Raw genomic sequence first — 13,421 nt, 5'->3', positions numbered from 1 at the left:
ACTGGTGGAAAATCTGTATAAGAGCACTCCCACTGCCCCATCCCACATCCTGCCCAAACTTCACCAACCAAGCTGAACCAGAGAAAAGCTGACATGTCAACAAAGCAAAGAACAGGTGATATGGTTTGGCTCTGTGTCTCTACCCAAATCTCATGTCGAAATATAATCTGTTCGTGTCAGGGGAGGGACGTGGTGGGAGGTGACTGGATCATGGGAGTGGATTTCCCCCTTGTTGTTCCCGTGATGATGAATTATTACAAGATCTAATGGTTTAAAATGCATGGGGGCTGGGCACGGTGGCTCACGCTTGCAACCCCAGCACTTTGGGTGGCTGAGGCAGGTAGATCACCTGAGGTCAGGAGTCTGAGACCAGCTTGGCCAACATGGTGAAACCCTGTCTCTACTAAAAACACAAAATTAGCTGGATTTGGTGGCAGGCACCTGTAATCCCAGCTACTCAGGAGGCTGAGGCAGGAGAATCGCTTGAATCCGGGAGGCAGAGGTTGCAGTGAGTTGAGATCATACCATTGCACTCTAGTCTGGGCAATAAGAGTGAAACTCCATCTCAAAAAAAAAAAAAAAAAAAAAAAAAGCATGGCGCTTCTCCCTTTGCTGGCTCTCTCTCCTGCTCAATCATGATGAGAAGACATGTCTTGTTTCCCCTTCACCTTCCACCATGATTGTAAGTCTCCTGGGACTCCCAAGTCATGCGTCCTGTTAAGCCTGTAGGACTGTGAGTCAATTAAACCTCTTTTCTTCATAAATTCCCCAGTCTCATGTAGTTCTTCATAGCAATGTGAAAAGGAACTAATACAAAAAGGATGAGACATAAAAATGAGTCTGCATGACATCACTCCAGGCCCCTTGCATGGTGTGGCTACCTGAATACCTACGGCCAGACTTCTTGCTCACTCCTCCCCTAAACCCCAGGCCAAATGGGCTAAGGACTTAAGGTAACTGGGCACCCCGATGGAAAAAAATATAGTGTATACTGATATTATGGGGGTTCCCCTAAATGCTTTCATTACCCTATATTGAAATCCACCAAAAGACCCTACATAAGCAGAGGAGCTTCCAGTCACCTTTTCTTGTGCCTTGCTAAAATAAGACAGCTAGGGATGATTAGACACCTAAACAAAATATCTAACGTAAAAAGCAGAGAACAAGAAGAGGAGGTGGAGAAGGAGGAAGGAGAGGGTGAAGAAAAAGGGGGAAAGGAGGAGGAAGCAGAATAGGAGACTGAGAAAGGGGAACAGGAGGAAGGAGAGGGAAGAAACAATGAAATAGAAAAAAATTAAAATTTTATCTCAGAGATAAAATGTTGCATACATGATACAAAAATACGCTCCCAGTGAACATGACGGGGTTTTTGCAATTCCCAGTGAACATGAAGGGGTTTTTGCAATTAAAAATAGGCAAAATTAAAAAAAATTCACACAAGGGTTACAATGTTGAGAAAATGCTGGAAATCTCTCAGGAAGGAAAAAGATAAAGGCAGTGAAGAAAAGGTGGAAAAAAATTTAAAAATTGGAGGATCAAGTCAAGAGGTCCAACGTTCCATTAACAGGAGTTCCAGAAAAAAACAGCAAAACAACGGAGAGGAAGTTACCTAAGAGAAAATGCAAAAAAATTTCTTGGAAATAAAGGACCTGAGAATTAAACTCTCTTCTTCCACATATTAATTCTACAAGTAAAGACTAAGACTAGAAAAAAAAAATTAAGAAATAAAAAATATTAGCATGTTATTTTAAGCTGAAGAGAATTTAACGTATTAATGTACTGTTGAAGTAGAAAACAGTAGGGGAGAGGTGGGACAGGATTTAACTCTTTTTGTTAGAAGCCTTGTAAAAATATTTGTCTTTTTAAACTATTAAGACATACTGAACACAATTAAAAATTAAGTTTAAAAACCCACAATGACAGGCTGAGAATACTTAATAGTAGAGCTAAAGAAATACATCACCAAGCTGAGAAAAGACAAACCTTATAATTTTTTTGACTTTATTTAATAGCAATATATATGGTACATATATAATTCTACCTTTGAACACTAGTGATATTATTAGTTCATGTGGTTTATCTAAAGCAGGGATTACTGCAGCTATTTAAAAATAAATGAGGCCAGGCATGGTGGCTCATGCCTATAATACCAGCACGTTGGGAGGCCGAGGCGGGTGGATCACTTGAGGTCAGGAGTTTGAGACCAGCCTGGCCAACATGGCAAAATTCCATCTCTACTAAAAATACAAAAAAAAAAATCAGCCAAGTGTCGTGGCACATGCCTGTAATCCCAGCTACTCGGGAGGCTGAGGCAGAAGAATCACTTAAATACAGAAAGCAGAGGTTGAGGTGAGCCGAGATTGCGCCACTGTACTTCAACCTGGGTGACAAAGCAAGACTCCATCTCAAAATTAATATAAATAAATAAATGATTGAGTAATACTTTATATGGCTCTAAGTCTGCAGGACTTACTAGGAATTCTCTCTGGTTTCTCAGAGTACCATAACTCACAGGAATCCCAAGTTTCCCTTTGAAACATATTCCAATAACAAGGTTGACTTGGGGGAAGACAGGCCAAACTCTAGAGTAATTCAGATGGCTGAGCATTTCTAATCCGAAAATCTGAAATGCTCCATTGACCATTTCCTTTGAGTGTCATGTTGGCACTCAGAAAGTTCTGGAGTTTGCAGCATTTCGGATTTTGGATTAGGGAGGCTCAACTAGTATATTTAGTGCAAATATTCCAAAATCTGAAACCTAAAATACTTCTGGTCCCGAGCGTTTCAGATAAGGGATTCTCAACCCGCACCGTAAACTGGATGACTCTTGACAATTGAAACTTATTTTTTCATATAGGGACTGGAAGCTCAGCATCAGGGTGCCAGCATGGTTGGGCGTAGGTGAAAGCCCTCTTCCTGGCTTACAGAGGCCACCTGCTTGCTGTGTCCTCATATGCCCTAGAAGGACTTGCTCTAGAGAGAGCTCTCTGATGTCTCTTCTTATAAGGGTACTAATCCTATCCTGAGGGGACACATACTTATAACCTCATCTAACCCTAAATATCTCCCAAAGGCCCAACTTTCAAATACCATCACACTGAGGGATACGGCTTCAATGTATGAATTTTGGCAAGGGATGGGACACAGATAATCAGTTCATAACACACGGAAAAGGAAGTATAACCTGGATTATTAATGGCTGCCATCTGCCCGTGACAGGCAGATTTCTAAGAAGACCCAAGTCCCTCCCCTAAGTGAAGGCAGGACCTGTGAATATAATGAGATGTCACTCCCATGATTACGTTATGGTATGTAAAGAAGGTGAAGGGATTTTGCAGATGCAGTTAAGGACTCTGAGCAAATCAAAAGGGAGACGATTCTCAGTGGGCCTGAACGAATCAGGTGAGTTCTTTAAAAGAAAGACTGGGGTCATCGCCAAGGTCAGAGATTCTCTTACTGGCCTTGAAGAAGCAAGCTATCACGAGTTTTACAGCTGCAATGAAATGAATTTTTCCAACAATCATGTAAACTTGGAAAAGAAGCCTGAGCCTCAGCTGAGCCTTTAACCTTGACTGCAGTCTTGTGAGACTCTGAGCAGAGACCCACAAAAAGCCATGCCTGGACTCCTAGCCCATGGAATCAGTGATATAATAAATACAGAAATACACAAGGTTTTAGGCGGCTAAGTCTGTGGTGCTTTATTACACGGCACAGAAAGCCAATATGCTGCCACAAACAGCTTATTTAAAAGACAAGGCCTAAGAACAATTCAGATAGATGGTAAAAGGTGGGAAAAGCTAACTAAATAATCATAATTTTATATACCAAACTAATGCTGCTTAAGAGTACAGGATCACAAATTCTTGTCATCCTTCATGCTCCTTAGCTCATGAGCTCCTCTGTGCTTGCTTTATAATTATTTTTTATGTTTAGCTTACCCAGGCCTTTCTACCAAGGACATAGAATAAGACAAAGCTGGTAGGCCAGGTGCCCTGGCTCACGCCTGTAATCCCAGCACTTTGGGAGGCTGAGACAGGCAGATCACAAGGTCAAGAGTTCGAGACCAGCCTAGCCAAAATGGTGAAACCCTGTCTCTACTAATCATAGAAAGATTAGCTGGACGTGGTGGCGGGCACCTGTAATCCCAGCTAACTGGGAGGCTGAGGCAGGAGAATTGCTAGAACCCGGGAGGCGGAGGTTGCAGCGAGCCAAGATTGTACCACTGCACTCTAGCCTGAGCAACGGAGCAAGACTCTATGTCTCAAAAAAAAAAAAAACAAAAAAAAAAGTTTAAAAAAAAAAAAAAAAAAGACAAAGCCGGCCACTTAACAGCTACTATAACCTAAGTATTTCTTCATGGTCATGTTCACTGGGAATACTATGAAGGGACAGCAAAAGATGAAGGCAAAGCTATGATGTGGTTACTTTCTCTATCTTTGTATTCAAAACATAAAATTTGGCAAGCTCACTGAAAAATACGGCCCAATTCTAAGTACCTCATCAAACAACAAAATAATGGCTTCTTCTAAGACAGCCTCAATGATTCACTTCTTGTGAAATCCCTTCCCCTTAAGCGTGTGCTAGATTTATTAACTCACTTCCAATGAGCTGAATATAGCGGTCCCTTCCAAGGTCACTTTTATAAAAAGCCTGTGGCTTTCATCATGGGGACTCTCTCGGCTCACTCCCCCAGGGAAGGTGCTGCCAGGTACTGCAGCACTGTGGAGAGGCCCAATGGCAAGGAGCTAAGGCCTGCCAGTGACCCTCCAGTAGGCTTGGAAACAAACTTCCCCTTCCTCTCCCAAGCTGAGCCTTCAGCTGAAGTCACAGCCATGGCTAACCGTTTGCAACCTCCAGGGCGACTGTGAACTACCGGAACCCCGTTAAGCCACACCCAGATTCCTGACTCACAGAAACTCCGAGGTAATAAATATTTGTCATTTTAAACCAGGAGGTTCTGAGGTAATCTGATATATGGCAATGGATAACTAATACCACCACCAAATGTAAGGTAAAAACATTAGATGCTTTGAGGCAAGAGTAAAAAAAAAAAAAAAAAAATTCAAAAAGAAGACAAAAGGTCTCACCTTAAGCACTCTTCCTGAAAGGCCAACAATTTCACCATCCTTTGGCTCTACTTCCGTAGCAGTATTCACATCGCCACTTCCTGTTGTATCAATGATATCAACGATTTTTGGTTTTCCATCAGTTGTAACCTGAAAATTAAGAAAAATAAAATATGAATGGTAGACTTTAGGTTTTTATTCCTAAACAGAACAATGCAAATCCACATATATATGTGTGTGTATATACAGAATCTACATTCACTTAAAAAAGAGAACTGAATTGTTTTAAGCCAAAAGCCTGAACAAATGCTAGTAAGAAAATTTAATCGTGGAAACACTACAGAATCCTTCAAGTGGTTTCATATATTCAATTAACAAATATTTACTGAGCATTTACTATAGACCACACCCTATTTTAGGTGCTGGGGATATGGCAGTGATCCATACACAAAAATCCCTGACGATCTTATAGCGAGAAAGCAGTTCAGTTAATAACAAAGTAAAATAAAAAACATGTCAGATGTGCTATCACACTGGGTATTAGGAAAAAAAAAAAGAACATGTCAGGTGGTGAAAATTAACTATGGAGAAAAATTAAGCAGAGAAGGGAGACGGTTAGTGTGGGGCTTTCAGTATAAGTTTGGCTGGTCAAGGAAGGCCTTGCTGAGATGGTAACATTTGAGAAAAGATCTAAAGATGGTGAGCTGTGGGCTGGACAAGTTTAGAGCTTTAGGGAGAAAAATGTTTAGTAATAATGGTACCATTTAATGGCACCATTATTGGATGCCACACTAGCGCCTCAAACGCAACGAAGTTCAAGCTTAACATGCCCCCGCCACCTGATTTTCTCCAGGCTTTGCCAACCCAGGAATCCCCACGCCCAGCTGTTCACGCCAGCAACTTAACAATCCTCCTCTGATTCTTTACTTCAGTTGACTCCTCACAGCGAAGCTAACAGGAAATCCTGTTAATTCTTTGTCTAGAAGATAGCTCAAATCCATCACATTTTCACTACCACTATCCTAACTTTCCAAACCACCACCATCTCTTGCCTCCATGAAGTGAATCACCTCCTAAGTGGTCCCTCAGTTTCCACTCTTGGCCCCATCAAAAGTAATACAGGCTGAGTGTCCCTAACCTGAAAATTCCAAATGCTCCAAAATCATCGACATGAAGTTCAAAGGACATGTTCATTGGAGACTTTCAAATTTGTCATACTCAACCTGTATTAAAACAAGCTGTATTTTATCAGTCCTCTCCTTTAAGCCCATCAATGTATTCATGGAGCACTCAGAATACTCGCATAGAAAGCCTCGCACCATCTGACCCCTGCCAACCCGTTACTCAGGAGTCTAACCACGCCAACCTCCTTTCAATTCCTGAAACATGCCAAACTTTTTCCTGCCTCATGACTTTTCAAACAGGTTCCTTCTGCCTAGAATTCTTTATCTCTTCAGTCGTTCCACAGGATTCCAGCTTCTCTCAGTTTTCTATTAAAGTCCCTCCTGCAGAAAGGCCTCCTCGATGACCTCCTTTAAGTAGCTGCCATCCTAAACTGGATTATTTTTTCTCACTCTACCTCATTTCCTTCACAGAACATAATTCTATTTCTAATTATACAGGTAGGTGATCTTCATCTGTTCCCCCTATTAGAATAGAAAGCTCCATGAAGGCAAGAGCCATGTCTACTTTATTCACCAACATATACCCACTACCTAGCAGTGCCTGTCAGGCATTCAATGAATATTTCATTATTGAATTACAAGACACAAGTTACTCAGCACTAAGACTGATTTTCAAAGGTCTGATTTCTTGCCAGTCCACAAATTTTCATTTGAGCCATAACATGATTGCTACAAGTAACAGTATATATTTTTATACATTTTTGTGGGAAAATAATTTCTGGGCTCTTTCTTGGCTGGCTTTCCAAAGGGAATTTGTTGCATTCGGGAATAGGTACTGAGTTACCAGCAGGAATCAGCCAGAAAACAGAGACACAAAGACTGGGGGGGAAAAAAAACAACAAAAAAAACTCCATCCTCAAGAAAGAAACAGAAACATAAAAACCGTAGAAACTGTCAGTAAAGTGGAAGAGCACAGTCTTCAGACTCCAATTCCACCTGGAGAATTCACATTCTTTAAGACAAAGCTTAATGTCCACTGCTCTGGGTCTTTCTGACCAACACGCCCCTTTCCCCAATACAAGTATTTCCTCTGCAATAACCTCCAAGCTCTGTAATTAAGGTATACCCTAAAGAAGGAGAGGGAAATTCACGATGTGGAGAAAACAAAAGCACACATTTTTTTTTCCTTTATCAGACAAAGCAAATGGGTAGTTGGTGGACCCCAAATCTCATTTCAATCTTGTTGCCATGGAACAACTGAGGGCCTCAGAGCTGAAGGTGTCATAAAGGCCTCCCAGGCACAGCTGTTATTTTCATGTATGGTAATTCTCAAGTTGGATGTTTACTTCTTGGGAACTGTCCTATAATAGTAACAAATAAGAATTCTAATACTCAGAAAGCTCAAAGTCATAATTAAAAAAAAATCACTGTGGGAATCATACCAAACCCTGATACAGCTATAAAACTTAAATCAGATACTGATTCTGAAGAGAAAGGCTATGTGTCTCAAAAATATAATTAAAAAACAGAAAAATGTAAGAAAATCTGCCAAAATAAAAATGGAAACAAAATAAAGTTGATACTACTTTATAAAATTAAAACTAGCTAGGTCATGTACTAATCATATAAGAAAATAACCTATTTTAAAATGTATTCCAATATGGAATTTGAAAGATACACAGTAACACTAAGAACCCAAATCACCTATCTTCACCTCAATAAGCAAACCTGAGTGACTTGAGATCAAGAATAACAAGAGAGCACTAACAAGTCAGATACATCTCTCTCATTAGAAACCTCATTATCAATATATGAGCAAAGAAAAAAGCCTAATGGGATTTAATGGCTTATTTGTCACCTACTTCCACATGCTTTACTTACAAGGATCTCTCTCCTACACACACAAATTTTCATTACAAATTATTATACATGCAATTATCCTATCCATGAATTTCTTACTTTAATATTAGATAAAGAAAACCACTTCACTAGACATAAAAAGACAAAAACAGAAATGTAGGGTCAGAGGAGGGTTTTAAAAAGGCAAACCCCCTGAGGATTTGCCATGGTGTTTTGGGAGAAGTAAAGGAAAGGAGGAAGGCGAACTGCTAACAATGGAACTATATCCCTCATCTCTGAGATGGGGGAGGCTTCACATGGGAAAGAGGGATTGAAAGCATGGGCAGTTAGTGTCGGTAAGAGCTTCGGTATTAAATCCTGGGTCCTGGGGTGGGAGACTGGGAAATGCTTACTGGGCTATGTTGGCTGGATGAAACAGAAATTGTCCAAAGATCTTCCCAAAATGTCAAGAATCTAAGTGAGTGTATGTCTCCAATGTAACCATTAAGGTAGAGGAGTTAGTGAAGGTTGGAAGATTTGTCAAACATTTGCAGAGAGGACCAGAACAAAAGGTAGGACATTTGCAGAGAGGACGAGAACAAATGGCGGGAAGTTTGCAATCTATCATAAACAACACAAAGTTAATGAATTGACTTAAAATTTCAGGAAAGGTACTGAAAATATTCTTTTAAGCAAATAAAGATTTAGTAAATATTAACCAGTGACTTTTATTCTGAAAATATAATGATTAATATAAATAAGACAATCTTTGCTTTTGGAAAGGTTACTATCGGTTGGAAAGAAAAAGTAAGTAGAGAGATGATGACAAAACAGGACAATACATAATAGAGGTCAGGCCAGTCTGGGTAACACGGTGAGACCCTGTCTCTACAAAAAAATAAAAAAACTAGCTAGGTATGGTGGCACATGCTTATGGTCCCACTACTGCAGAGGCTGAGGCAGGAGGCTTGCTTAAACCCAGGAGTTTGAGGCTGAAATGAGTGGTGATCCTGCCACTGTGCCACTGTACTCCAGCTGGGTGACAGAGTGAGACCCTGTCTTTGAGGGAAAAAAAAAAAAAAAAAGGTTAGGACACTATCTATGAAAGCATATAAAAACATGTAAGAACACAAAACCCAGCTTGGGGGGAATGAGGGAAAGCTAACTGAAAGGTAATAAAATTTTAGTGAATGTAAAAATAGAGTTTTACGAAACTACTCATAACCTCCTCAAACCTTTTTTTTCCCTCCGTGAGGAAATTGTATTCCTTCATTATGCCCATATATATTTTTTCCATTCAACAAAAACATTTAACATTACAAGCACATTTCATACAATTTTGATACATGCTTTCAAAGATTTTTAAGTTAACCAGGAAAAAGTTATCTAAACAGAAATACTAAAATACATATTTCAGGTGCTATTAAGGGGATCTGAGCAAATTGCTGTAACAGCAAAGAGACAAAAAGCCTAAATAACTCTCAGGAGGGACTGGGCCTTACTCACCTCTGAAGCTGCAGGCCCTAACACAATGGCAAACACACACATAAATACAAGGTGGGGGGGGGCGGGCGGAGAATTAAATCAGTTGATTTTCCAAAACATAATGGTGTCAAGACCCGACTGGATCTTAAAGGATGAAGCAGGAGTTTACAGATGATGGATGGTAGAAGCCTGATGGAAGATGAAACGCCACATGCAAAGGCATGTATTGGCAAAAAGACCTGCAACATCTAGGTGAGTGAAAGAGTGAAATGTTCAAGGGGAGGCAAAGGATGAAAGGTGGGGATGAAGGGGTTATGGACATAAGAAATGATGAGAACTGAGGCTACATAAGGAGGCCAGAGTTGGATGGCAAACGGCCTCATAGATACCATTCAATTTTTTTTTTTATTTTTACACAAAAGCAATTGAGATTCCAAAATGGCTTTGTTTTAAATGAGGGTATAATACAAGGTTTGTTTTTTTAAGGAATCTAACTCTAGAAATGTGAAGGATGGATCAAGACTGGTGGAAGGGAGACCTCCTGGCTATTGCATATATATATTCTGGTCTAGTCCAAGTTCCATCTGGTCTGTGAAACCTGACCAGTCCAGCTCTTACTGGCCAGTGCTGCCCCCAATCCCTGCCCCATCCCCCCAATAACCCTTGTCAATCTCTGTAAGAGTGACAGTTTGCAAGATTGTATCATTTAACACAAACTTAGGCACCTGGTAGGTGCCTGAATATCTGCTGAGGAAACATGAAATCACTTACGTAACTACTACTCTTCTCATGCCACCCATCCTCCACTTTATCATGCCCACAGAGCTGTCACAAAAGAATTGGGCCCAAGGAAGTCACCAAAGACTGAGACAACCCACTGTGTTCTTCCAAGTTTTCACTTGTGCCTCTAGTCCTTTATTCAGACCCCACCCGGCTTTCCAAATGGCCAATTCAGCCTCATCTTCCTCCTATTTCATTCTTTCCTTCCTTTTTTCTTTCTATCCATCTTCTAATCTTAATGATGTACACATATATCTACAAAATAAATCTGTTAAAGGTACAGGAAAAAAAAATCCTCATGTTTGCAAGCCACCGTACCCAGTTTCTTTTAACTGGCTATGTTTAGGTCAATATCTGAGTCAAGGTTGTTAAAAGAGAAGAGTTACGCTTTCATTTTATTTCAATATTTTATTATCTGAATATTTATTACATGCAAATATCTAACATATATTTACCCTCCAAATAGCTGGTGATGAAACATCCAGCGTAAACTTCTACTCACTTATGGTGGCAGCTAAACATTGGGTACACATGGACACAAAGACGGGAACAACAGACACTGGGGATCCCAAAGGGAAGGGGAGGAAATAAGGCTGAAACACTACCTACTGGGTACCATGCTCACTACCTGGGTGACAGGATCAATCACACCCCAAACCTCAACATCACGCAATATCCCCATGTAACAAACCTGTACTTCTACCTTCTGAATCTAAAATAAAAGTTGAAATTATACATATATAAAAGAATAAAATATCATTGCCAAGATAGTTTAATATTTTTCTTGAGCATTTTAAAAAGTCACATGTAATTAGTCCTCTTATAATCAATTTTCACAACAATGCTGTGGGGTGAAAATTATTGCTACTTTAGAGAGAGTAACAGAAGAATGTGAGAAACAGATCTGGAAATTCTACCAACAAATTCTACCAAGCAGCACTTCTCCAAACTTTTCTGACCCTCTTATTATCCTGACAAAAGAACCGGTGAACCACTTATCCCAGCTGTTCTCCTCCCACTTATCCTATAAAAAGTAAACACACTCCACAGCAGAATGGAAAGCATTACTACTTTGTCATAAAGCCTCAATCAGTTGATAGCTGTCATTGTTTTAAGTCTAAGTTATTAATACAACGACAATTATACAACTCCAGTTACCGGGAGGGAATTCAGTACCTGATCCTCTCCTGATTCATAAAAGGTGTGCTGTACTCCAGGGCGGTGCTGAAGCACACACCAGAAATCAAGATTCCCAGGGGTTTCTAAGCAGATTCGGCCAGACTCCCCCTCGTTACTTCCAAAATGCTACCTCAATAATCAGAAAGCACGATAAAGGATCCAGAAGGGAAGGGACATTGTGGGGAGGAGGATGAGTGTTTAGTGTAGAAAGGAGGATAAGATAGCCAGGGGCTGATCAACGAGAGATCAGCATACAGTAGGATTAGTCAGGGATGCTGGGAGATGGATCTTGAACAATGGTGAAATTTTATTACTGGAATTCAGTAAAGGGCTAAATGTACAAAAGTTAAACTTTAAAGACTTTAAACAGAATGCTTTTAACGAGAGACAACATACTTTCAAAAAAACTACCTTCTGGTATGATACCCTGAATCTACAGATTTTAAAGTTGCCTAAGGCAAAAAACTAAGTAATGTTTTTAAAATGTCGTGTTTTCAGGTTTAAAAAAAAAAAAAGTCGCATAATTTCATAAGGTCTGAGAAGCTCGCCCAAACCAAACCTAACTGAATTCTCCTTATGTAAACGAAGACTAGCCACAAGATTCAATGACCCTAAGCAAATACGCTGCAGAAGATCGTTTAAAAATAGAATACACAAAACTACCACAGGAAACAATTCCGGAAGCGGACTGGGTTATCTTCTGGAAACCCAGCTTTCGTGCTTAAAGACAAACTATTCTTCCCCAAACCAAATCTCCCGATCCCTAAACATTAGGTTCTCACATGTCAGTTGCCTATCTGGTGTCTCCACCCCACCCCAATGATAAAAGCTGTAAAATTCTCTTTAAAAACGTCAGGCAGCGACCGGTGTCCGAGGCACCAGGGGTATGCAGAGGAAGGCGGCGTGGAGGGAAGGAGCCTTGGGGGGGTCCGGCCTGGCAGCGCCGAAGCGAGAAGGAAGGGGAGTACCTGGGGCCAAAGGGGGACCCAAGCTCCCCCAGGCAGCCGCGCCGGGCACGCTGCTTTTGTTGAGCTGGGAACACGGTCCAACCCGGGGTCCGGGCCCTCGCCCGCCCAGCGACCCTGGCACTGTGCACCGTTGAGTCCCCTTGACGGGCGCCCGTCCCTCCCGCGCCTGGCTCTGACCTCTGCCCACCCCGGCCCGGACTCGGCCGCAGAGTGGGGCTTTGGCCTGCCGGGTTCCAAGACTGTGTCCCCACCCGCGTCCCCGGCCGCCCGCGCCCCCGCGCCCCCGCGCCCGGGCCCTCGGGGGCTGCCTCACCTGCATGCCCGGAGCCCCCGGGTCGACCCCCGTGTCCAGGACAGCGATGAGCACCCCCCGCCCGTCATACTCCGGGTAGCGGCAGAGGAAGGAGGCGGCTCCGGTCTCCTTCTTCGGCAGGAGACCGTGAAAAGGGAAGGGCTCCTCAGTCGCAGCGGTGGCCATGGACGCAGGATGGAGGACGAGGAAGCGGCAAACTGCCAAGCTGCGCGCGGACTAGCAGCGCGAGGACACCCGTGCGGCCTCGGGCCGGAGGCGGGGGCGAGGGGCGGGGTCAGCCCGTCTCCCACCAATCCCGGCCTGCCAAGGAGCGGTGGCCAATCACGTGCTTCCACGTAAGCCAACGGCGCCGCTCTCAGGAGCTAGGCCCGAGTATTGCCCGGGCTGCAGTGAAGGGGGCGGGGTCTGAGGCCATTACTGGAGGGTTCGGATCTCCAACCTGGGGTCTTGAAGAGGCCCGCGCTTGGGGTTTTTAGGCAACAGCAGGCCTCCAAGCAAAGAGTCCTGCTGTCCCGGACCGAATCACTCCCCGAGCGACGGGCAAGGAGATGGACCGCAAGCCAGGAATAATGGGAACCCTTCGCTGGGCAAACGATAGTTTCCAAACTTAAGGTTGTGGATGAAACATTTTGGTGCGGCTGCTGCAGGGGCCTCAGCCCCGGGGTGC

General features: G+C 42.4%; 1 protein-coding gene across 1 annotated transcript in view; it reads right to left on the bottom strand.

Annotated features, from left to right (window-relative positions):
- The window catches only part of TPP2 (tripeptidyl peptidase 2), an 81,552-nt gene extending 68,531 nt beyond the window's left edge, over positions 1–13,021 (bottom strand). The window contains 2 exon segments of the mRNA XM_030812468.1: positions 5,088–5,216; positions 12,755–13,021. Of these exon segments, the coding sequence (XP_030668328.1) occupies positions 5,088–5,216; positions 12,755–12,919 (294 nt within the window). The 5' untranslated portion in view covers positions 12,920–13,021.
- Positions 13,022–13,421: the final 400 nt, after the last annotated feature.

This window comes from Nomascus leucogenys, chromosome 5, assembly GCF_006542625.1.
Source record: "Nomascus leucogenys isolate Asia chromosome 5, Asia_NLE_v1, whole genome shotgun sequence".
Lineage (NCBI taxonomy): Eukaryota > Metazoa > Chordata > Mammalia > Primates > Hylobatidae > Nomascus > Nomascus leucogenys.
This window is presented reverse-complemented; position numbering and strand designations above follow the sequence as displayed.